Source organism: Nicotiana tabacum, chromosome 10, assembly GCF_000715075.1.
Source record: "Nicotiana tabacum cultivar K326 chromosome 10, ASM71507v2, whole genome shotgun sequence".
Lineage (NCBI taxonomy): Eukaryota > Viridiplantae > Streptophyta > Magnoliopsida > Solanales > Solanaceae > Nicotiana > Nicotiana tabacum.
This window is the reverse complement of record NC_134089.1, coordinates 22,878,903-22,905,391: the sequence shown is the minus strand read 5'-3', so window position 1 is coordinate 22,905,391 and position 26,489 is coordinate 22,878,903. Positions and strand designations below refer to the sequence as shown.

The 26,489-nt window shown below is 37.0% G+C and overlaps 1 protein-coding gene across 20 annotated transcripts; it reads left to right on the top strand.

The window, feature by feature from the left end:
• Positions 1-443: 443 nt before the first annotated feature.
• LOC142164610 (structural maintenance of chromosomes protein 5-like) lies at positions 444-6,394 on the top strand. 20 transcript variants are annotated; one of them, XR_012695407.1, is made up of 5 exons: positions 444-907; positions 3,028-3,112; positions 3,193-3,419; positions 3,535-3,592; positions 3,760-6,394. XR_012695407.1 is itself a non-coding variant. In XM_075222713.1 (4 exons), exons 1-4 carry the CDS (start codon positions 3,500-3,502, stop codon positions 6,273-6,275), a joined length of 327 nt encoding a protein of 108 aa, XP_075078814.1. In that variant the 5' UTR covers positions 914-3,499; the 3' UTR covers positions 6,276-6,394. The 20 variants fall into 20 exon arrangements, 1 of the variants encoding a protein (XP_075078814.1); XR_012695406.1 differs by having other exon boundaries at positions 3,025-3,112; XR_012695413.1 differs by lacking the exon at positions 3,028-3,112 and having other exon boundaries at positions 450-907; positions 3,357-3,419; positions 3,760-3,913; positions 5,962-6,394.
• The last annotated feature ends 20,095 nt before the right edge of the window (positions 6,395-26,489 follow it).

The following is a 26,489-nucleotide window of genomic DNA, read 5'->3' as shown; positions in this document are numbered from 1 at the left end:
TCTCACTGTTATTTTGGCTAGGGTAGATGAGTAAACGTGGAATATAAAGTACTCGTGTTCTTGCTATGGTTACTTTATGTTTGGGGAACAACGTTTAGTCTGTCCTATTGAGATAAAAAATAAAAAATTCTTCGCTGGATTACTGTGCTTTCAGTATCGTCATGCTTGCTGAATTTGTCGCATTAATAATTGGAATTGGAGCTTTGACATACCTGCACTCTGCTATCATTTAGGAATATTCTTCTTTGTCTTTGCACCCTATGCTCATCGCTCCGTCCTTTTCTGTTGACACAATCTCCTTTTATGTAAATATGATAATTCCAAAGACTAAGACAGTGGTTTGTCTTCTTTCTTTGCTTGATTGTTTTTGTAGTATTTTATGCATTTCTCGTATTATTTTAGAACTTAAAAGCTGACGGTTATATGTTAGATAGGTATCCTTTCTGAAACTGACTTATTTATCTCTCTTGTTCAGGTACAGTCATGAAACAAATTTTGCAGCTTGGTTGCTAGACTAGGAGTAGTGAAAGAAGAGGACTATCAATCTCTAGTGTCAAGGGTTTTTGTCATGTACTTGGAGGTGATGCAGAAGTTGCAATTAACATATAGCCTACAGCCTGCTGGGTCCCATGGAGTTTGGGGACTAGATGATTATCATTTTTTACCTTATATATTAGGGTCATCAGAGTTGATTGATCACAAGTACATGAAACCAAAGTCTATTCATACCGATGATATCTTGCATAAGGTCAGGGTCTGTTTGCAGAGTATTCTCCAATGTTGATGACATTAGTGGTGTCCCCAACTGGAACAAGGTTAACAGTGGCTTGCTTAAGATATACAAGGTCGAGGTGTTGAAGAAGGTCCCAACCATGCAGCATTTTCTCTTTGGCTCCATTATCAAATGGTATAAGTTGTTCTCACCATCTTTTATAAGCTTTCATAGATATGTGTGCATTTAGCAGAAGTATATCTATTTTGCATGATGATTTTCCTATTGCGGTTTGTTAGTCCTTGAATTGGTCAAACCTTCTTCAATTAGAGAGAGATAATTACCTCACACGATCTTGTCATGTCTTACTTGCACTAGTTGGTAGTAACACTATTGGGAGCCTCTAGTACTCATGAAAGATAACCGGTCACTCTTTGTCATAGTGGTTGAGGGAGTTTCCTCCACAACACTAGGTCAAGAGTTAAAGGCTGGTAAAGTCGCAAACAAAAAAAATTACTCGTGAAAGAAAATGATAGAAAGTTTGCATTTGGTGAAGTTTTAGGATAGAGTCATTCCTTTGGCACTTGGAAGGCTACATTTGTCATAGACCGGCATGCAATCCATACTGTTGCTGAATATTCAGCCCTCGACTAACTGAAAAAGGTGACTGATTGGCTGAATCATTGAAGCTGTTAATATGAAAGAAAATCTGTGCTGAAGGAGTTATAGATGCTTGATAGTTGTTTGAAACTTGAAAGAAGCAATGCAGGAAAAGATTCAATGGGCATGATGACAGTGACAAACCTTGGAACAAAGGGAGGAAGCCTTATTCGTGTCTTCTAGTCCCTTCGATCCAAGGGTCATTCTTAAAAAACAGTAGACAACCTATTGGGTGTAACCGTGTATCAAAATTGGTACTTTGACAAGGGGAATAGCCTAGTGGACAGGGCCATCCACCTCAATCATGGGCTTGGAGGTTCGAGTCACCAAGGAAGCAAAGTGAGAAAAAACAACTCTTTGGCTCCTGGGTGTTGAGGGATTTACCATAAACCAAAAAGAAAAACGGAGTATCGAGATGGTACATTTGGACTCCATGACCATATCATAGTCTACTTAGAAGACGCTGGTTGAGCCATTCTCATTTTTGTAGATTTTCTGTCACCAACTTAGTGTGACGTTATTGTAATGGTACTTGACATTCAAACAAATGATTCCGTTGTTAGCTAGAGTATCTTACCGATTATACAACTGAAATATCAAAAGTTTCACTTCGTTCCGTAGAATCCTCAAATTTCCTGTCAATAGGACCCTGGAGTTAAACAAGATAGCGCTAATCTTGATACACACTACAGCAAAAATGAATTTTACCGACTATTATTTAGCGGCAATAAACTTATTGCCGATATAGTATTCCTAAAATTGAGATATTAGCGGTAGATCGATATTTACCGGGAAAAGGTGCTCTTTTAGCGGCAATGAATGGAATGGCCACCAAATTCAATAATTAAATGCAATTTTCATTATTTCATCTTTCCCACCCATTTTTTTTCACAACTATCACCCATTACCTCCAAATATTTTCCCTGTAAATGGAATGGATTCAATTAAAGAAAAATCTTAGACAGAAGAAATAAGCAAAAGGGATTTTATCTCTCTCAGTCACTCCGCTGCCAATCCCATCTTTCTCCATCATCTCCGACCACCATCCCAAGGTAACCCAACTCATCTCTCTCACTATCTCAGTCACACACGCACAAAATCTTAATCTCTCCCTCTTTCCCCCTCTCTACTTCTTTTATATTATGGGTTGATGAGATAAGATTTGATGGAGTATGTAAAGATTCATGGAGAAGGGAATCGAAATACACTTTAGAGGATTTTATGGTTGATGAGATATGAAAAAGTTTCTAGGTTAATGAGCTAATGTGACATTTTGTTTTCTAGAAAATTTATTTTTATAAAGGTCTAATTTTTTAGGCTTGATGGGTTCCAAAATTTAGAGAAAGGAGATGAATCTGGAATCATGAAGGGTGTTTCAAATGATGTTTTCCATTAATTCGATAAAATGAATTAAAATAAAAGGTAATTTAGAGATAAAGCTTTCGAAACAATAGGTTTCCTGAATTCTAAGGTTCTATGGTAAGTTAAGATATCTAATTTTAATTTGCAAGGTAACCTGATTACAGATTTCGTAAACAGCAGAGATTTGAAGGCATTAGTCACAAGGTCTAGTATGAAAATGTATTAGTTTACTAAAATCAGGGAATTGCAACTTTTGTTCATATTTTAAATTTTTTCATGAATTTGCTCAGCAGAGGATGGTGGATATTTTATCCGACATGTTTCAAATTAGAACACCTTGACTAATGCTCTTGGAACATCTCTAGTCACTATGACCTGGTAAATAACTTGAATATTGTATCACCCAAAATCATGTATTGATGTTAGCATCTCTAATAGAATTAAAATTCACAATGCAGGTTTTGTTTTGTCGGTTACAGTGCCTTCTTTTATAATTGCGTCTCGGTACCATACATTTAATTACTTCAAAATATTTTCTTCTAACTTTGTAATCTTAAAAGGCTTTCGGCTTCTATTCTGTAGAGTGATAACTAATTTCGTGGCTCATGTTTTCTTTCCATAGTAATGACTTCTTGTTGCTCTTTCTCAATGAGACAACATCATATTCATCTGGGCAATTCTAAAGGTAACCACTTAAATTTTTAATATTTGCTGCTTGGCTTTTTTATCGTATAAGAATTACATTTTCCCCTTAACCTCTTTGTTATGGTGGCCTATTTTTTCTTCATAATATTTCTTAGGCAAAGAGAATGCTTGAAAGTTGCAGAGCTAAGAAAGATGTTTCTTTTTATTGAAAAGGTAAGTCATCAACAAAGTAATTAATCCCTCATTTTCTACATAATTTTTGAGGCTAACTCGATTATGCTTGTGCACAAGTTAGCAAGGAAAATCATATTTTAGAGACATGATGTGGTTGGGAAAGTTTAATTTACGACTCTTATTTTATTCTTGGTGGCGAGCCTCAGCTTTTGGGGAGGGCTTCTAGTATTGGAGCATTTATAAAACGCGGGGAGGAGTCAGGGTACATCAAGATTTCCTTGAGAGGGGAAACCAAGGAGGAACAGTTAACTATCAGGCGGAAAATAGATACACGGAACAAATCTGAGTGGATTTTTAATGGTAAAGAATTCTTTATCTATAATGAGTGCTTCAATTAGAAAGTTGTTTAACTTGCTATTTTTGTGATGATGGGCAACTCGAATGGTACAACTCTTTCTGATTTGCTTTACTCTTTTTATGTCATAATATGTTATAGATTAAGGTTATAAGTGGATGGCTTCTTGCATTTATCCATACGAGTGAAAATGAAGGCTTCTATTTCCTGGAACTTTCTCATTCTTTTCAACATGGATGATGCATATTTTCCGACCCTTAAATTCTTTTTATCTTTTGATTGTCAGATTTCAAATTTAGGAGCTTGGGCGTATTCACGTGCTATCCTTTTCAACTCTCTTTTTTCTATCCCAATTTCCTCTTTCCTTTGCCTTCTTTCCTTAGAAGGCTAAGATTCCTACCAGAACTGTTCTCTGTAGAAGTTAGGCTAATTATTAATATTCTTCTTTTGTGTAATTAGGTTCAAATCTCTTTCAGTCTGTTATGCTTCAAGTTTATGAATTTGGAGTTTTTCTTGCTTCTGCTTAGAGTATCAATGGCTTTTATATAGTTCAAAGCTTTGGCAGTAGTTTAGGAACGAGATTGGAAGGTTGTTATTTCTGTGTTGGTGGTACTTTAGGGAGGAGATCATAAGCTGTCACTTTGATGTTGCTTCATTGCATTTCACCATATTTCTTTAATCAAATATTCCAAGGACGCTATTTAGATTAGCACAACAGTGAAACCGTTTTAATTCTTTGTTTTCTATACTAGCAGATCTCTTCCTAGTTCTGTCAATATTTTTTATTATCATCTTAAGAATTTCATGTTCCTCAACTGGAAAATCCGACATATGATTGGTTGAAGTTCTTTGAATCGTAAGTAGGTTCTTTATTCTACTCTCTGTAATGCCATGTCTCTCTTTGGGCGGATAAACACTTTTGGGGATTAGATAAGGATGTCGTTAATTAGTTGAAAAGAAAATGTAAATTAACATGACTAACTGACGTTTCTTTCATTGTTGATCACCTTACTATCTGGTTGTTTTTATCCTGCTTTTATATGGCTTCTTGGTACTGTGCCTTCTCGTCTATATTTTCATTAATGTGGTGCTTATGTTTTCCTAAGCCGAGGGTCTATTAGAAATAGCCTCTCTATCCTCACAAGGTAGAGGTAAGTTCTGCGTATACACTATCCTCCCCAGACCCCACGGTGTGGGATATTACTGGATATTATATTGTTGTTGTTGTTTTATTCTAGGTATGGCTCCATACTCTCTAAACTTGACTAAGAGAAATGCTAGATAATTTTATTATCTAGAATAATTAGATTTGTTACAATGTTCAGTATTAAACTTGGTTGTACCTTAGTGTTTGTTTCGCATCTCAATTTTTGTTGTCAAATAGTTGTCTCTATTATTTCTAAAAGGTGCTTATCTGCTATTGTTCTGCTCGATTTTCCCAAATGCATCTAGTGGTCAGCTGATTTACATGATTAAGCTTGTGCTAAGTTGATCTTTAACTATAGTGATAAAATTGAGTTGTCTGATACATTTATGGTTTTATGTGCGTCATTGAAAAGAAGAATTGAAAAGGTTGGTTATGACTAGAGGAACAACGATATCCCATGAAATAAAGCTGCGCATTTTGGACGATTGCTTTGGAAAATGGAAAACGATAGGTTATTTATAGAAGAGGAGTGTAGAGAGTTGAATTTAACAGAGCAATTCAGTTTTTAAAAGTTCATTGTGGGAACTGAATGGAAATGTGCGTGACGGATATTTTTATGTTATATCTGGAGCTTATGAGTACAGTGTGGTGTGGCCTCTAACAAAAGCTAAGTTCTGTTATTTTTTTCTCGATACTGAACTAGCAGTGAGTTTATCTATTTTATTATCTACATGCTGATGGCGATTTCTTATTAGCTGCATCAGATTCGCATGCTCTTGCACGTAGTGATAAGTACATTTTCTTTGTCCAGTATGCCTTCTCAATCTAGACGTCATTCGACCTCAAATAAATCATATGGGCAAGTTAAATTGACATGGTTGTGATACTTTTTCATATTATATGCAGTGTCAGTGGGATATTGCTTTGCCAGATTCTTAGCTCGGTGGTACTATCTTCCTGGTTATGTTGTTGTTATTATTCTATTGTCGCCTTTCATCTTTTTGTGCCGAGGGTCTATGGGAAACATCTTCTCTACCCTAGGGTAGGGGTAAGATCTGCGTACACACTACCCTCCACAGACCTCATTTGTGGGATTATACTCGGTTGTTATTGTTGTTGTTGTCACTTGATTTCATCTTTTAACATACTTCTATTGTTATTTCAGGTCATATACTAATGATGTCCAAAAATTTAGCATTTGGAATATTTCAATACGTTGAAGAGCTACGGAAATTGTTTGTGGACTTTTGTATCTATTATTTTATTATTGTAGGCATTCAATAGGATTAGTTGTAATGACATTAGTTATCTAATTCAAAAAATATAATTTTATCTTTTATGTCGTTGATACATTCATAATATCGATTAAGACTTGCTTTATTGCCTAGATTTAACAAAATATTATGTTCTTGTTAATTATTCTATTTGCCAATTCAAAGAAAGTTTTAATTACAGTAATAAGGTTGTTAAATTGTACCTTTCATCTGCCGCTAAAAGGGTCATATTTTTCTATAATATAATTGGATTTATCAATAATAAAAATGAACGTATTGCAAACTAAATCATTACCCAGATGAATTTAGCAGCCATTATAATAGTTGCTAAAGTATGTAATTTTTAGCAGCAATTTAATTTAATTTATCGGTAATAAAACTAGGCGCTAAAAGAGCAAACTTTGCAATTCTGAAAATGGATTTAGCAGCCATCATAACGGCCGCAAATAATTACCGTTAAAGCTAATAGGTTTTAGCGGCAATAAGTTATATCTTTTACCAGCATTTGTAAGAATGGCTACTAAAGCCTTTGCCGACCCCGGATTCAGCGGCTAAAGACCAATGACCGGCAAATGATATAGCGACAATTAGTATTGCCGCTAATGACCTTTTTTATTGCCGCTAATGTCCCTTTTTGTTGTAGTGACAATGATGTTATGTCTCGGAACTAATAAACAAAATGAAAAGGAAAAGACGAATGTTCTATAAGTATTTAAAATGCATTAGAAGCCATAATACTTAGTCTAAGTTACTGAATGATTCTGATAATTGGACAGCAAAACACCTCTTGATTATCCTAAGCTGACTGAACTAAACACATCTCTTCTTATTAACAAAAAATAAGAATCTTTACATTTGTACCTTCTTGGCTGACGTTTTATCCTCTGTCCTGCATCCAATGTCGTTGGAGAAACCAAATGTTGACAGAATAAAATAAATCGGGCCATAACAAGAAATCTTGCTTGCTTTCTCCAGAAAAGAAGACAAGAAATCTTGATTTTTTAACCCTTTCAGGCCAACCGGATCAATCTCTTTTGTGATCTGTTCAGTCAAAGATTGGAAGAAATAGTTGCCACACTGAAAGTTGTAGAAAACTTTGTTATTGATGAGCAAGCTGGTTTAAGGATTAGCTTAAAAAACGAACCAGAATAAGAGGTTTCAATTACAGATGAAGCTATTAATGCGCTCATTTCTGACATTTGATCTTCTTTTTACGGTCATGACTGACCCCTAGACTTTTAGCTCTTTGCGATACTCATTGAAAGTTCTCTCTCCAACTACGTCCTTTAATCATTAAACTCCAAGCTGGTTTCTTCATATATGAGTGCTACATTGGGATGTTGATGGCGTTATGGCGCATGTTTCCTTGATGCATGGCTTTCCTAATTGATCTTGATTTTTCCTAAGGCTTTTACTTATGGTTAGTACTCTGTCAAATTAGAATTTTCTTACAGGAAAGAAACAAAAAATGGGTTCTTGAATTGATGTCCAAAATGTAGACCAGTACAAGCTGGTCCAACTGCTTAGATCATCATTCAATGGTTTATCCAGGTCTGTTTACAAGTAAAAAATAATACAGCTCCAGAAGCATCTTAAAGTTTTTCAAATTTTTGAAAGCTTGTTGAACTGCTGGATCTTGAACTTATTGCGATTAGAGATGACACACCCAACCCCCAAAAACTTGACTCCTCTCTGTGCATATCAAAATTATTTTACCTTTACTTATCCAAAAAACCTCCTAGGGTAGGGGTAAGGTCTGCATACACATTACCCTCCCCAGACCCCACTTGTGGGAACTTACTCGGTTTGTTGTTATTGTTGTTGTTATCCAAAAGAATTCTGCATCAGAATTATTTCACCAGTGATATCCATCACTTCAAAGAGATACTTATATCACCTCCCTAAAATAACCTAGTGTCTTGCATTAGAAGAAGGGGGAAAATACAACGCAGCTAATGCAAGAAAATGACTTTTAATCTAAACAGATAAAGGGGAAGGGAGGTGTTTGGTTTGATATGGTACGATTATCATGTCAGATTTGGATAGACATGTGTTTAAGACCGTAGTTTGAAACATGGATTTCTAATAGTTAATAGGTAAAATGTCACATCAAGATCAAGATAATATAAACTAGTTTAAATGATTTAAATGCTTAGAGAATGAAAGCGTGAAAGAATCACTAAAGTTGGAGAGGTGAAAAGGAAAGCATGTCTAATAATGTGGTAGCATAGAACCTGAAACTTTACAACAAAGAAAGTGAACTGAAAGACCCAAAAATATTGAAGAAATTATTAAAGGGAAACAAACAGATCGTAGGGTGGGCGTCGGTCCGGGAGGTTCGGTTTATTTGGTTTTTGGTTTATGATTTTAATAATCAAAACCAAATCGTAATAACTTCGGTTCAATTCGGTTTATTCATGTTTTGTTCGGTTTTAATAGATTCGGTTTTCGGTTTCAAGCCATGACAAGAATGGTAACCAAACAACGAAAATAGATTTCTTATTGGCAGAAAAATTCAAAAGAAATAATAAATCCCATCAAATACATGAAAAAGAAAGAATCTTTATGCAAGAAAAATCATTCTACTTTCTAAAAACAGAAAGAAAAGAGTATTATGCCCAACCCTATATAAGGTACCTTAATTATCATGACTGAATAAAAAAACTTCATGTCTGAATAAGATACTTTAATTTCTATTATGCCGCTGTTGCATTTTTTTTTGTTTTGGAAATGGCCCCTGTTTGCATATTTATAGGTTAATTGACACCGAGAGGCATCATAAAGTAATTACCTTATTTGCATTAATATGTGATGTTCTGGTACCCAAGATTGTGCAGGCTATGTCTCTCCTTTAAAACTTAGTTTTGAAATACTACTGTAATACTGTTGGATGAGCTTTTGTCAGTAATGCATTATTAGTTTATTGCTTCTGAAGCTCTTGCTTCATTTGCTTTGTTGCAACTGACAACACTTTCATGTTAGTTAAAATTATCGGGCTTGCTTGGAGTCTTGGACTGCACACCACTAAGATATTAGCTGCGGTTACTCGCTATCACTAAACTTCGATTTTTCGGTTTAACCGAAACCGAACCCTTAAAACCGATAACCAAACTGAACACCTACTGAGTAAACCGGAAAACCGAGACCAAATAAACCGAAATATTTGGTTACGCTGGTTTTTCGGTTCGGTCGGTATTACGCCCATCCCATCGCAACACACATGTGATAGTGGTTCCATTAGCTCCAATACCAATTGGATGGGGTTGGTAGCCCAAAACTTTTAAGTTTCTGATGTAGTTATGAGAATGGGGGTTTCAATTTCTTACCTAAATTTAGTCTTTGATGTGGGGACCTTGGGATCAATCCCTCAGTGGCTGGTGCTTTCTAAATTTCTAAAAAGTTGGCCAGAATATGAAATGAGTATTGAGCTGTCCAGAAATTATTGCTTATGACCACTTTTCCCAGTCCATCCCAGGGGAAGCTTTTGATTCTTCTGAAATAGGACAGCTGCTCAGAACATGCAGCCAGCCATTTCTTAGCTTTTGAGAGGTTTTCATCTTCTTATTCCCATGAGAGATGCACTTGTAAGATTTGCACCACTTGTCTGAAGTGAGACAAACAACAAACATATTGAACTTTGTACTTCCTTTGTTCCAATTATGTGGCATTATTTCATTATTAGTTCGTTTGAAAGAGAATGTCACCTTTCTATATTTGGAAACAGTTAATTTTAAGTATTTCATTTCATCCTTAAGGACATGCTTTTATAGCCACACAGATATTATGGCATGTTTAAGAGGAACTCGAAGGCCAAGGTGGGGATAAGAGGTTGTTTAGGTTAGCCAAGGCGCGAGAAAGGAAGGCGCGTGACTTGGACCAAGTGAAGTGCATTAAGGACGAAGAAGGTAGAGTTTTGTTGGATGAGGGGCTTATCCGTCGGAGATGGCAGACCTGTTTCCATAGTCTCTTGAACGAGGAGGGGGACATGAGCATTGTACTGGGTGATTTGGAACTCTCCGGGAGTCGCTGTGACTTTGGGTATTGTAGGAGGATTAGAGTTGATGAAGTTGAGGGGGCTATGCGTAAGATGAGAATAGGCAAAGCGACCAGGCCGGATGAAATTCTGGTGGAGTTTTGGAAGAGTGCGGGCAAGGCAAGCTTGGAGTGGCTCACTAGGTTATTTAATGTCATTTTTAGAACAAAGAAGATGCCCGAAGAGTGGAGGTCGAGCACGATGGTTCCTGTATACAAGAACAAGGGTGATATCCAAAATTGCAATAACTATCGGGGTATCAAGCTGTTTAGCCATACTATGAAAGTTTGGGAGAGAGTGGTAAAGCTAAGGGTGAGAAGGAATGTGTCTATTTCTGAGAACCAGTTTGGGTTTATGTCGGGGCGTTCGACTACAGAAGCCATCCACCTTGTCAGGAGATTGATGGAGCAGTATAGGGAGAGAAAGAAGGACTTGCATATGGTGTTCATCGACTTAGAAAAGGCGTACGATAAAGTTCCGATGGAGGTTTTGTGGAGATGTTTGGAGGCTAGAGGTGTACATGTTACCTACGTTAGGTTGATTAAGGACATGTATGATGGAGTAAAGACCCGAGTGAGGACGGTGGGTGGGGACTCGGACCATTTTCTAGTTATGATGGGGTTGCATCAGGGGTCGGCTCTCAGTCCTTTTTTGTTTGCTTTGGTGATAGATGGACGTACTAACATGCCACATCCAAGGGGAGGTGCCATGGTGTATGCTATTTGCAGATGATATTGTATTGATCGACGAGACGCGAGACGATGTGAACACGCAATTAGAGATATGGAGGCAGAATCTGGAATCTAAAGGTTTCAAGTTGAGCAGGACCAAGACAGAATACTTGGAGTGTAAGTTCAGTGGCGAGACTCAAGGAGGGGAAGAGGAGGTGAGGGTGGACTCGCAGGTCATCCCTAGGAGAGGGCGTTTTAAGTACCTTGAGTCTATTATTCAGGGGGATAGGGAGATTGATTAAGATGTCACACATCGTATTGGGGCGGGATGGATGAAATAGAGACTAGATTCTGGTGTTTTGTGTGACAAGAAGGTGCCACCGAAACTTAAGGGTAAATGCTACAGAGTGGTGGTCGGACCAACGGTGTTGTATGAAGCTGAGTGTTGGCCAGTCAAGATCGCTCATGTCCAGAAGATGAAGGTAGTAGAGTTGAGGATGTTGAGATGAATGTGCGGGCATACCCGGTTAGATAGGATTAGAAATGAGGTATCGTGACAAGGTGGGTGTGGCTCCTACTGAGGACAAGATGCGGGAAGCACGACTTAGGTGGTTTGGTCATGTGAGGAGGAGGAGCACAGACTCCCCGGTGAGGAGGTGTGAGAGGTTGACATTGGAGGGCCTACGGAGAGGTAGAGGTAGGCCTAAGAAGAGGTGATTAGGCAAGACATGACGCAACTTCGGCTGACCGAGGACATGCCCTCGATAGAAAGGTATAACGGTCGAGGATTAGGGTAGTAGAGTAGGTAGTCTAGAGTGTTCATAACAATAGTATTGACACTCAGTCTCGCTTTCTGTTGATAGTAGATCTTTGAGGCATTTTCAAAGCCTACTTTTTCTCCACAAACGTATAGTACAAAAACTTGGGACCCACAATTTAGTGAACAAAGGAAATTTTGGTGAATGTTCGACAGATGCATAGTATATCTAAACGTGGGACCCATCTGAACACATATTTACCCAAGGCTTCTCACATATGCAAAGTACAAAATGTCACACCACTGTTCCTTGAAAGTTGCATCCGTTTATAAGCACATAATACAAATACTTCAACCAAATCTAAGGTTTTCTAAATCAAGTATAATTGGCAGCTCATTTATTTCAAGCACATAAATTGAATTTGAATTCAATTAAATATATAAGTTTTATGCAATTAGGAGATAACTAATTGGTGAGTTTGAATAGCAAATATGTTATATCAATAGTTAAGCTTGAATAAATAAAATTGACAAGTTAAAACGTAGCAAAATAAATTCACTAAATAAAAGAATATAACATACTAAATTCATTAAATAAAGAATAATTTTTATATAAAAATATATGCTAGGTTTAAGTTCAACCTATGTCAATAAGTTAATAATTAATATTTATATTCATCTAAAACTTTAAACATTATAAATTCATGAAAGAAAGTAAATACAATACTATAACATTTTGCAATTTAAGTTGTTTGTAATGCTTTCAAATAGTAGTACAATTATTTGGGCGCCAACTCTTTCAATACGAAGGAATATACATACCATTTTTATAATATTATGTAAATAAAATTTATTGTAGAATTTTACATTAATTTTGCAACTTTAAAATTAGCTTCTAATTTAAATTTTAGATATTATTTCTAACTTATTAACCCTTATACTGTCATAAGTTTATTTATTTTTAAATACTAGCATTCAAGCTAATTACTAATATAGCTATTAACTTAATTTATATTTGTTATTTACCCTAAATAATGGACCAAATCACTAGAGTATATATTATGGGAAAAATCGACAATTTACAACATTTTAATTTAGTTAATTCTTGAGTTGCAAGTGATATGTCTATTTGCATTACTACCATTTGAAACTGACTCTATCCCGCGAAAATAAAAAATGATGGAAACTTTTGTTAATATTTCGTCGAAAAATATTTTTTACACTCACTTATTATTTATTAATTTTTTTTTGATATCATACGTGAAATTTAAATATAATAATTATATCTAAAAGTTTAGTTAAATAATTGAATTGGATGATATATAGTGTTCAATCTCGAGAAAATTGACTCATTAAGGATATTCAAGTAGTAGATAATTAATAACTAAGCAGTTAAATATTTGAAAATTTCCCTTAATACTTGAGAATATTGATTAAAAATTAAAATTATTTACATGTATATTCTATGAAATTACCAGTTAAAATATTACTATAATATTAGAATATTCTTCTTTCATAACAGTTTTAATTGCAATGTTGGGACCGTGCGACAGCACCAGCTTTACTTCCGCTAGTATAGAATAGCACAGAAGCAGCTCTCCCCTTTCCGGCAGAGGGTAATTTGGTATTTGTAGTGCTCCTATATTAGGAAAATTACTGTTATGTCCCTGCACTAGCTGATTTGTATTGTTCATGGAAAGACTATTTACTTAATTTGGCACTCCACTGCCACCGTTTAATTTTGCTCTACTTTACCATAATACCGTAATTTTGTTCTGCTTCACCCTCTTGCTTTCTGCAAAATTCGCCCATCTTCTCCTTCTTCGTCGCTTAACCCTCGTGATTTTTATGGTGCTTTTTGCTTTCTTAAACTGAATATCAATTTCTGGAATATAAAGTGATATTTTAACAGGAGATTGAGTTTTTCGCAGATTCACATTTTTTTGATGAAGTAAGATAATATCATTGAAAGGGCACATGGAAGATGCCAAATTACAAGAACATAAATTTTGTTAGCTCCCGTACAAAAGATAAAAAACATTGTAGACTCCAGTACAAGAGTACCTATGCTTAGAACCAGGGAGCTAACAAAATCCAAAAAAGTGTCAACGCTATTAAGAGGGGAAAGAAAGTTCCAACTTAACAAACTAACTAAACATCTAGATTTTAGGGAATGTGTTGGAGTTGATATTCCATCAAAACATCTGCCATTTCTTTCCTTCCAAACAATCCAAAATATGACTGCTGGGATCATTCTCCATATTCTTTTGATGGCTTTGTCAACTCTCCAAAAAATTCAGCTAATGTAGGCTTCCTTGATGGTGTGAGGCATGATCCAAGTTATACCAAAAATGGATAGGAAGAAGTTTCAAATATCAGCAGTGACTAGGCAATGAAGAAACAGATGGTTAACACTTTCTGATCTCTGTTGGCACATATACCATATGTTGACTAAAGTAATGCTCCTTCTACTAAGATTGTCCTATGTTAAAACAGCTTCATTGAGGGCAGTCCATGTGATGCATGCTACTTTGAGTGGCATTCTGGTCCTCCAGACATGTTTCCAGGGCCAGTCCTTTAGTATTCCATTATGTGAGTAGATAAGGTTGTAGCCCTCTTTGACTGTGTACTTTCCTTCTTTTGAATTCCCCCAGATGATTATGTCTGGTTGTTGATCTTCCGTGATGAAATCTCCCAGTGTGGCTAAGAGAGCAAGTAAGTTATTGATTTCCCAATCCGGAAGATTTCTTCTAGACACTGGATTATAAATGTTGTTCTCTTTGTTTTGAGCAATATTTAAGTCCTGGTTGCAGGCTATTAGGAATAGACCTGGGTATGAATCCTTTAGTGTTGTATTACCAAGCCATATGTCTTTCCAGAATTTCACATGAACACCACTACCAACTTTGAAAGATGTATTCTGAAAGAAATCATTTTGAAAGCTGTTGATGTGTTTCCATAAACCCACTCCATGAGGTGCTGGACTTTTCTTGGGGATCCAGTGATTCTAAATTCCATATTTGGCGTCAATAATCTCCTTCCAGTAAACTGCTTCAGTTTGTCCATACCTCCATAGCCATTTCATTAGCATACATTTGTTGTGAAGCCTAAGATTCCCGATACCCAATCCCCCATAAGACTTTGGATGAGTTACTTTTGCCCACCTAACAAGTGAAAATTTGTGAGTCTCACTGTTTCCTTCAATAAAAACCTTCTTATTAGTCGGTCTAGTTGTTTCAGGACTGAGCTTGGCATAGGAAACAAAGACATGTAATAAGTTGGTATGTTATCAAGGACACTACTGATCAGTGTGAGTCTGCCCCCCGTCGAGAGATATTGCATTTGCTAAGTTGCTAATCTCTTTTCAACTTTTTCAATGACTCCATTCCAAATTCCAGTGGATTTGAATTTGGCTCTCGGGGGAGTCCTAGATAAGTTGTGGGGAAGGAGCCAGTTTTGCAGCTAAGTATTTAAGCTAATTCCTTCAAATTTTGAACCTCATTCACTGGATGAATAATACTTTTAAGCATATTGATGTGTAGCCCAGACAATGCTTCAAAAATAAGTAAGATGAGGTTGAGATTGATTACTTGTGACCTTTCTGCACCACAGAAGATCAATGTGTCATCTGCTTATAATAGGTGTGATACATTGGCTGAATTTGCAGGATTATTCCCAACCTGAAAACCTTGTATCCATTGAAGCTCCTTTGTCATTCCTAGCATCTGCAAGAGACCCTCAATTGCCAATGTAAAGAGAAAAGGAGAGAGTGCATCTCCTGAGGCCTTTTTGAGGAGAAAAGAAACCTACAGGACTTTTATTAACCAACATGGAATATTTCATAGTTGATATGCAGAATTTTATCCACCTTATCCACCTATCTCCAAATCCCATCTTCTTTAAGATGTTGATGAGATATGCCCAACTCAATTGATCAAAAGCTTTTTCAATGTCTAATTTGCACAACAAACCTGTTTCACCACTTTTGATTCTCCAATCCAAGACCTCATTGGCAATCAGGGAGGCATCTGTGATCTACTTGATTTTATTAAAAGCACTTTGTTGCCCCGAGATCAACTTGGCAATGACCTTCTTTAATCTTTCAGCTAAATTTTTTTTAGCTATCTTGTAAACACTCCCTATTAAACCGATAGGTCTATAGTCCCTTAATTCTATTGCTCCTTTCTTTTTGGGGATAAGAGCAATAAATGCAACATTGTACGATTTGACCATATGACAGCTATGATAGAAGTGATTGAGAGCCTCCATGATATCTGTTTTAATGAAGTCCCATGCCTTTTGAAAGAAGGCCATAGTGAACCCATCGGGGCATGGTGCTTTATCAGGAGCACAAGACTTTAAGGTTGCCAAGACTTCTGATTCCTCAAAAGGTGATTCTAGATCAACACATTCATCTGCAGATAATGAGGGTAACCCTCAAACTCTGTTGTAGGTCTCCAGCATTCCATCTCCTTGTACAAAGCTTGATAATAATCCAGTATTTCCTGTTTGATCTGCTCCTTATCTTCAACTAGACTAGATTTTCTCCCACCTTGAGCCTATCAATGCAATTATTCCTCCTTTGAGATTAGCAATTTTTTGAAAATACTTTGTGTTTTTGTCTCCCTCCTTTAGCCATAAGCATCTAGATTTTTGTCTCCAAGAGACTTCTTCAGCTAGTGCAATCTGTTGAAGTTCCAATTTGAGATTGAAAGTCCTCAGCTTTTCCTCTGGATAATGTATCCTATGTTCAGCCACTTGATCCAAGAGTCTTAACTCATCAAGTACCTTGTTCCTCCTGTCTTCCAACATGCCATTCACCTCTCTTTTCCAGGTTGTCAAGTCCTTTTTTAAGGTTCTCAACTTCTGGATGAGAATATAGTCTGGAAAGCCAATGATTGTATAAGATTACCACCATTCCTTTATCATGTCCATAAACCCTTCAGTTTGTAGCCACATATTTTCAAACTTGAAGTAAGATGGTGTCGGTTCCTAGTCTCCACTTTCTAGGAGGATTGGTTTTTGGTCTGAAATTACCCTGGGCATTGCTAGCTGCTTCACTGCTTTAAATGAATCACCCCATTCAGTTGAATGCAAAAATCTATCAATTTTTGGATGCTTGTGTAAAGTTCTCCCCTCTTGACCATGTGTATTGAGCTCTATTAAGAGGAGGATAAATCAAGCCCAGCTCCGATATAAAATTTGAGAAGTTAATCATTTCCCTAGATCTTCTGGAGCAATCAAGTCTTTCACTTTCATATCTGTATGCGTTGAAATCTCCGCCGATTACCCATTGGTCTGACCATAAACTACTAATTGCTGCCAATTCATGCCAAAATTCCTTCCTTTCTGGGTTGGTATGAGGACCATATACCCCTGTGTAAGACCATATGAAATCTTCAGTTAAACTCTCAAATCTGCAGGTTATTGAGAAGTCTCTTGATTGAGTATCAACACAATGCCACAACCTTCTATTCCACATAATAATGACCCCACCTTTATTTCCCCAAGCCTTGAGTTCTTCCCATGATACCCATCTGTTGCCCCATATTTGCCTGGACAGAGATTATTTCCAATCCTCAACTTCAGTTTCCTGAATACAAAGGATGTCTACTCTCCATTTACGAATCAGAGACTCCAAAGTACTTCTATTATTCTTGTCATTTAGGCCTTGCACATTCCAGCTTAGGATTTTGACCTTCATGCAGAATGAGATTGGTGAGACCTGCCCCTAACCTTTCCGCCACTGCCTTCTTGAAGACCCCAAGCCAGTTTCTTAAGTTCTGCTTCCCCTTTATTCTTCCCTTTTTTTTGGGCTTGCTACTGCCTTAGCCTGTTGTTGTTGTCGAAGCAGTAGGTGAGCCTTTCTTCTCTCCTCCATCCTTAAAATGATACCCAAGATGTCATGTTTGAATCCTGCCGCATTTACACCAAAAGCTTTGCAAACTTTTACCAATGCAATTTTGGCCCACCTTGATGTTTATACCTCTGTTAGTTTCTCCATCATTTGCATGGTAAGATCTAGTCGATCATGCCATGGGAGAGGAAGAAAGTTATTGAAAGACTGTGTGGAGAAGTCTGATTCTGAGTCACTTACCTTAGCTGATTCTGAGAGTAAAAATAATTGCGAAGTAGGTGGCTCAACTTTATCATTTGCATCGAATTAGGTGTGAGATGTTTCACCCATTGCTTCTTTGGTCATGTGAGTGAAAACTTGGATCTCCTCAGACAGAGGGTCGAAATAATTTTTAATCTGTCATATGACCCTTTAGAAGACATGGGTCATTATTATTCCTTAGCACCTTGCATGTATTACAATTGTTGGGCCTTTGAAAATGTTTCTTCTGCTTTGGCCCACTTGAATAGTACCCATTATAAATGCCCAGTGTTTTGGCTTTATGGGTCTTAATATTTGTAGTAGTTGTAACTGGGCCTTTTAATTTGCAGCTGGCCCCTTCACATGTAAAATCCCAAGCTGATTTTTAAAATTGAAGTTGGTCCCTACATTAGACATATCCTTGCTGACCTGCACAAGATTCGAGATCTCAGAGCCCACATGGTCCTCTGTTACCTCTTCTGCTGGCCGCACTGCTACAGAGGGTAATGTGTTTGAACTGTTGGGTATTGGAGTTGGTTGGTTCTCCGCTATTATCGAGATTTCTAATCTCAAACCTCCCCAATCTATTCCAACCTTCACCGGAAGTTGCTTGCCGGAGTTCCTGATGTAAATTCGAGCCCAGAAAAAATGCTTTCTGCTCTTTGTATCTGCATCTATTCCAACATAGCCACCACACTGATCTCCAATTTGTTTAAAGATTTCGAATGTCCAAGCATGGATGGGGATCCCAAAAGTTTTCACCCATAAAACTTCCGGGCAGCTATCAACAGAAATAGTTCCATAATACGGCGTCCACCGTTGTAAATGTAGATGTCGACCGCTCCAGAACCTATTCCCTGTACTGATTCTAACAGCCTCCTGTCTCGATGGGTACTCGAACAGGAAACGATTGTGGTCTATGGGAGTAACTTTAAGTCCTGCACTGATTTTCCATCTGCCAAGGAACCAATTCTGAATGATTTCTGTGCTTGGGCTATTGTTGAATGGGTCGTTGAAAGTTCCAAACAGACATCTAGAGAGTGGGTGTTTAACTTATTCAACCTTTGTAGATGGGGGGATCGGAATGTCTGGCCAACTCTCAATCTTTGCATCTTTGAAGTAGCTCCTAAGTAATGGAGATGGTGGTCGTACAGGACCATTACTACTGTGGCTTCCTAAAAGTCGGAGGATTTTTTCAGCAATATCAACCCAACCACTATTATAATCTGCTTCCGGAATAATCACCGCTGATTTTCTGCTTCCTTGCCACACTTCTATTCTTACAAATCTGCCATGGATATTGTAATTCTGATAGACTCTGTGAAGATATTGTTGTTGTTTCCTCTCCCATCTTCTGTAAAGATCTCCTCTCCCCTTGATGCTTGCTTCAAAGCGTCACATACCCATCGTAAATTATTCTCGTCGATACTAATTTTGCTAGTAAAACGACTGCTTCTTTCAATGAGTGAATACCACCTAATCTGAGCATCCCCAATGTTAATGAGTTCAAAGGATTTTTCCTCTGAAATGAAAAAGTATGTTCCCCCATAGAAAAATCCAATATTGCCTGAAGCAGGCCTTACTAGAAAATTTCAAAAGGATAGAGAAAGAAAGGCCACATTTTCCAAGTCAACTATGTTTTCATCATTTTCGCAGATTAACATTTGCTCCGCTAAGATAATCACATGGTTGAAAGGTTAGTTATACTGTTCTATTTCTTCTCCTTCTTGTGGGTGACTCTAATTATTTTGTTTCAGGGTATTTGTTGGTTTGTTGTTTGTGAAACTGAAAGAAGAGCTTGAAAAGAAACTAGGGTTTGGGCCGATAATCTGACAATTTTCCATCTTTGTTTGTATTTGAATGTTTTTTCATTTTTTAATTGGAGATTTCAAAATGGATGGGCCTCTAATTTTCTCGTATTTGAGCCACAATTCTAATATGCTTCTGATTTATTTCACTTTGTTTCTCTGTGTTTACATGGATAGAAGGGAAGATGTTTTCTTCAGCTCACTTCATCTTAATAATGTCTAAGGAATCATTTTGGTTGGCAAAAATAGAGCTATACAGTACTTAAGCCTATACTGGGAGAGACATTTATAAATCTCACTAATTATTAGAAAAGAAACATGTCTAATTTTTTTGATTATGTGGTCCTGAATGACCAGGTTTATCTCCCTACATTTCTCTGTAGGCCACTCTCCTCTTTATGCCTATCAATTTAACTTAAGTTTTACTAAATCTGACCATATCTTCAATATTATCTTCTAGCTAAAAAACTTGAAATGACACTCTTTCGTTTTTTGTTTTGCTTTAATTTTTAATGTTATTTCATGATTTCAATGTAATCATCCTTCTTTTTCCAATTTCCATGCTTTTTCCTTCTCAAATCATTCTTCTTTTTCTTGGAATAAGAATCAGAAATAGCTAGATCGTCAAAGATTAAGGATCATTCTAGGACTTTGATGTTGTCTTGACTCCGGAAAAAAATGATTCAATGCGAGATGTGCCAAGATGAAGAATTGGATTCCAATTTGGAGACTTCATGAAACGAGGATCCGAGTAGATTAGCTAAGGCAAATGTGAGTTCAACAATTTCTCATTCAGATCTTTCTATCAATCATGCCACGAAAGTTTGTTGTATTCCTGAAGCCAAAATAGTATTAGCCAAAATAGAAGTATCCTCTGAGGCCTACATATATATATATATATATATATATATATATATATATATATATATATATATATATATATATATATATATATATATATATATATATAAATTTTGTCCTCAAAACACCTAGAACCAGTCATTTTTCATTAGATTATAGTTTATAATGTTGAAAATTGATTTTAACTTAAGCGATCAAACCATTCTATGTAAATACAGGTGTGTCAACTAACAATAAGCACTCTTTCATGAGAGTTCTCTGATTAGGTCAGTCAGTACCAACTTTCGGTCAACTCTAAGTCATTTAGTTGTTGTCTAATAGCTCATCTGAATAACGTGATGGCACTTGGTGTTTACTTGCATTGTCATCTTTGTTTTATTGAAAAGCTTGAATCTTTTAATTACGCCTATATTTGAAATTATAAGTTTATTGCAATGCCATTATTTAAATGGGACTCTTAATCATATCTTTACCTCATGAGTAAATCATCAGGGTAAGAAAACACCGGAGTAAATTTAGGCTTTTACATTAAAATCACAATTTCAAATAGGTCATATTTTAACAGCAATCTTTAAAAAACTTTAGCATATTTTTTTGTCAGACTACATAGTCTCATATATTTCTTTGTGTTATCAGTAGTAAAACTTCAACAACACTGCTCAATGTTATCTAAGCCATCTTCTATTACCATGGATTATCAATATTCCGGTCTATTCTTACATTCTTCTTTGATTTGTTCTCCTTTAGCTGATACATTAAGACAACGTACGACTTTTGACTTTTGGTGCAGGTATTCTCTTATAATTTTGTTGTTCAAGGAAGATTATCTTGGTGATGCAGTTTGCTTCTCTGGCATCCAATTTCCCGCCTCCTCTTTTGTTTTCCTCTCCGTTTTTATGGAGATCTCTTGTTGTTATTAGGCACTTGAACGTCTTTAACATGTACAATCAAATAGTACATCTATCGATTAGATCATACACAAGGGATTACAAAGAAAAGAACACGTGAAGGAGTATGAGTGTATGTTTATTGTGCTACTGGTGTCAATATTATGGTTCAGCTAACGACAACCAATTAATTTCTTTCCCCATTTATAACTTCTGATATATGCTTGGAATTTTAGTTTCTAATATACTTTAGAAATTTGAGTGTAACTCTTTGTAAGGTACCAGGCTGCGCTTAGAAGGTGTTTTGTTGTGGCTTGCGATGGGCATACATAACATAGAGGTAAATTGGTTATGGTGCATGATGGCTAGAGCAGCTATATAGAAGATAGGCAAAGCACGTGCAACTATGGTCTATCACATATGGAAGGCCAAATGAATCTCTATGGTTGCAAAAAGTACCAAAACCATAGAAGATAATGGAACTGATCAAGTTCAAGTGTAAATATGGATGCGTTGATTTTATAAAGAGAGGAAAACATAGCAATGGGACAAGCTGGATAGAAGTCTTGTACAAATAGGCAAAGTATAGTAGTATAGATTCAAAATGTATAGATGAATGAAGGGGAGGGGACATGCAGATTCATAGGATGGGATTGACTGGCTGGGTTCTGTTATGGAATTTTGATGACTATTTGATGGCCGTAAATGTATTTGTTTCGTGGTGACTAATAGAGTTGTTAGCGGAAATGTAAAAGAAAGAACACAAGATTTAACGTGGTTCGGATCAAAATAGTCTTACGTCCACCAGAGAACAGTTGCCTTTTTATTATTAACAAAGGAATGGGAGAGTTTCCAATTACACTTAAGAGAATTTCTCTCTTAACTCTCTACTCACTACACTGTATTGTATTATTTTTGGGATGGTTTCTACAAATGAAGGAGTGCATCTATTTATAGAGGTAAAGACCTCCTCTTGATGTCTTGGATTACATCAAATGAGGAAGCTTCCTCCTAGCATCCACACCAACGCTTTCCACCAACTCTTCCAATTGGCATGCCATTGTTGACTAAACATAAACCAACACTTTCAATTTCCACCTTGGTTTGCGTTTCGAGCATGCGTGTGAACAACTCTGGCCAAAACTTCTAAGCTTACTGGGCAACCCCGTTGTAAGAAACAAGAAGAATCAAACCATTGTTGAACATACCACTTCCACCTAACAACTGTTCTCTTCAGAGTTGCATCAGTTGATGTACACCCCCGCCAAGTCCTTGCAATGTGCAAACTTAGCGAGCGGGACTATCTTGGACAACATGTCTACAGCATTATCGTATGTGATAACCTTCACGACCTTGATAGTTCCCTCTTCAACAATATCTCGAATAAAATGAAATCTGACATCAATGTGTTTATTGCGCTCATGAAATCTCTGATTTTTTATTAGATGAATAGCACTCTGACTATCACATCTAAGAGTTGATTCCAGCTTAACCAAACTCAATTCTGCTACTAAACCTTTCAACCAGATAGCTTCCTTCACCGCCTCCACTGCTGCCATATATTCTGCTTCTGTCGTAGACAAAGCGACAATCAACTGTAGAGTCGACTTCTAACTAACGACACTGCCAACGAGGGTAAAGATGTATCCAATTGTGGACCTTCTTATGTCAAGATTTTCTGCATAGTCAGAATCTACATAACCGAGAATTGAAATACCTCCACCACTTTTTTGAAAGGTCAGACCAATACTAGAAGCTCCTTTGAGATATCTCAATATCCACTTGACAGCTTCCCAATGCCTCTTTCCTGGGCTGGACATGTATCTACTTACCACACTTACAGATTGAGCAATATCTGGACGTGTACATACCATAGCATACATAATGCTACCGACTGCACTGGCATAAGGAATCTTTGACATATGCTCCACCTCATCCTTGGACTGAGGCATTTGTAACTCTGAAAGTTTAAAATGAGGAGCTAATGGTGTACTTACAGGCTTGCACGTATGCATATTGAATCTCTCGAGAACCCTTTCAATATACCTCTTCTGAAAAAGATGTACAACATTATCTTCTCTTGAAATCTCCATACCAAGGATTTTCTTTGCATCTCCTAAATCCTTCATGTCAAATTCCTTACTCAACAGTTTCTTCAAAGCATTTATCTCTGTAATGTTGTTAGCAGCAATAAGCATATCATCAACATACAACAGTAAATAAATCATTAAGTTATCAGACATCTTTTTGTGTTATACACAACTATCAAATACACTCCTTAAGAATTCATGTGTAGTCATGAATGCATTAAACCTCTTGTACCACTGTCTAGGGGATTGGTTCAAACCATACAAAGACTTCTTTAGTTGGCATACGTGATCTTCTTTTCCCTCAGCTAGGAAACCTTCAGGCTGATCCATATAGATTGTCTCTTTTAGATCACCGTGTGAGAAAGCAGTTTTGACATCAAACTGTTGAAGCTCCAAGTCAAATTGGGCAACCAATGCTAGTAGCACACGAATTGAGCTATGTTTCACGAGTGGAGAGAAAATCTCATTGTAGTCAATTCCCTCCTTCTGACTGAAACATTTTGCAACCAATCTCGCTTTGAACCTAGCATCTTCCACTTTAGGAATTCCCTTTTTCTTTCGGTAGACCCACTTGCATCCAACTGTCCTCTTCCCCTTTTGTCTTTTCACTAAGACCCATGTCTGATTCTTGTGAAGAGACTCCATTTCTTCAGTCATGGCTAACCGCCATTGTACAGCATCCTTGCAAGAAGTTGCTTCAATATACGAGGAGGGCTCCAGATCCTTAATCTCTTCTTGTGCAGCTACGAACGCATATGCAATCAAGTTTGCTTGATCTATAAGGCGTTCCGGTTCTCGTGTCTGCCTCTTCTCCCTCCCCTTCGCAATTGTGTATGGTTCATTGACAGCAAGTTATTCAAGGTCTACATCTTTTGACTCATCTTTAACCTGAGTCTCTTGATCCTTTTCCTTGGCAAGCTCCACCAGAAGCTCTACCTGCTCGTCGTTCTTGTTTCCTGAAAACTCCACGGACACTTTACGGGGATCAAGTATAGAGGATTCATCGAAGGTGACATCTTTACTAACTATAAATTTGAGTAAAGACAAACACCAAAGTTTGAACCCTTTTACTCCATCCACATATCCTACGAATATGGACTTCTTAGCCTTTGGTTTAAGCTTTCCTTCATTAACGTGATAGTAAGCTGGACACTCAAATACTCGTAAGTATGAATAGTTAGAGGGTTCACCTGACCATACCTCATTCGGAGTCTTAAAGTCAATTGTCGATGCTGGAGATCGATTGACAATATGAGCAACAGGGTGAACTGCTTCAGCCCAAAATACTTTGGACATTTTGGCTTGTAGGAGCATACAACGAGCCTTTTCAAGAAGAGTTCTGTTCATTCTCTCGGCAGCTCCATTCTGTTGTGGGGTATGCCTGACAGTCCTATGTCTTGAGATCCCATGAGCCTTGCAGAATTCATTAAACGTTTCATTGCAAAACTCCAAGCCATTGTCTGTGCGAAAATACTTGATTTTCCGCTCCATTTGATTTTCAACCAAAATCTTCCACTCTTTAAATGTTTCAAAAGCATCACTTTTTGCCTTCAAAAAATGCACCCAAACCTTTCGTGAGAAATCATCAATAAAAGTGAGAAGATACCTCTTTCTGCCCTTCGATGGAAGTTTAGAGGGACCCCATAAATCTGAATGGATGTAGTCTAGCACTCCTCTTGTCTTGTGTTTGTCAGTGCTTCTTCTGACCTTCTTCTGCTTCCCTAGAACACAGTGCTCACAGAAGTCAAGTGTGCTGATCTTCTCACCTTCCAAAAGGTTACGATTGCTCAACATCTCCTGTCCACATGCGCTCATATGACCTAGTCTCATGTGCGATAGTCTTGCCTTGTCATCATTAGATAACTTCACTGTAGATGTATTTATAGAGCCAACAATGGTGCTTTCGGCCAATGTGTAAAGGCCGTTCTCCAGCTTGCCTTTCAGCATGACTAAAGAAACTTTAGTCACCTTTATAATTCCTGCTTCGCTCATGTACCTGTAGCCTTGTTCATCCAGAGTACTCAAGGAGATCAAATTCTTCTTCAGATCAGGAACATGATGGACTTGTGTAATAGTCCTCACGACTCCATCATGGCAGCGAACCCGAACTGAGCCAATGCCAACTATTGCACAAGTTGCATTATTGCCCATTACTACGGTTCCTCCACTTTTCTCATAGCTGCTAAACCAGTCTTTTCGGAACGTCATATGCAGAGTGCAAGCAGAGTCTAACACCCATTTGTTTCCATAACTACTATTATTATTACACGATGTTGTTAGTACATAATCATTGTGAGCACGTGATTTTTGCTTCACGAAAACTACTCCAAAAGAAATCAAAGATAAAACAAATTCTCTTGGTGTGCAATTTGTAGGATTTATGTGGCATTTTTGGATAATTATTTGTGTTAATTACGTAAATGTTTACCTTGTTATAGTTAATTGAAAAATAAAATAAAAAAATACATGTTGCATGCATATCTAGAATTTAATTATGCCTTTAAGAATTAATTAAACCATTATTTGGCTCTAAAAGGAAAATCATAAAAATATGTGTGTTATTCTATTTGTTGTCGTTGTGTGATTTTATTTTAAGGTTTTAATTTGTGTGTTAATTGTTGTAAGTGTTAATTAATGTTTGTGTTAGTTTTATTTTTGATTTTACAAATTAATTAGGAATTGTGTTTAAATTGGAAAATTAAGGAAGGAAAAGGAAAAGAGTTCAAAAATATGAAGAAATTCGGACCGGGCCAGTTTTTTTAAAAAGAAGTCAGGCCCAATATCACACCCAACCCAGGCCCAACCGACCAGTCTCAGAATCCAACCAAATGACGCCTTTTTGCATCTCAAATCTGGGCCATTGATTTGTCTCAATCAAACGGTCCAGTTCAGCCCCGGCTAAGTTGAAACGACGCCGTTTTAGGCAAATTGATCTGAGCCGTTCATCTCGTTTAAT

Coding starts and splice junctions, on each gene's coding strand:
- LOC142164610 (XM_075222713.1), top strand. CDS start 3,500: ATGGTGGCCTATTTTTTCTTCATAATATTTCTTAGGCAAAGAGAATGC. Junction 3,593..3,759: donor TGTTTCTTTTTATTGAAAAG/GTAAGTCATCAA, acceptor GGCGAGCCTCAG/CTTTTGGGGAGGGCTTCTAG. Junction 5,987..6,220: donor GTGGGATATTGCTTTGCCAG/ATTCTTAGCTCG, acceptor TTGTTATTTCAG/GTCATATACTAATGATGTCC.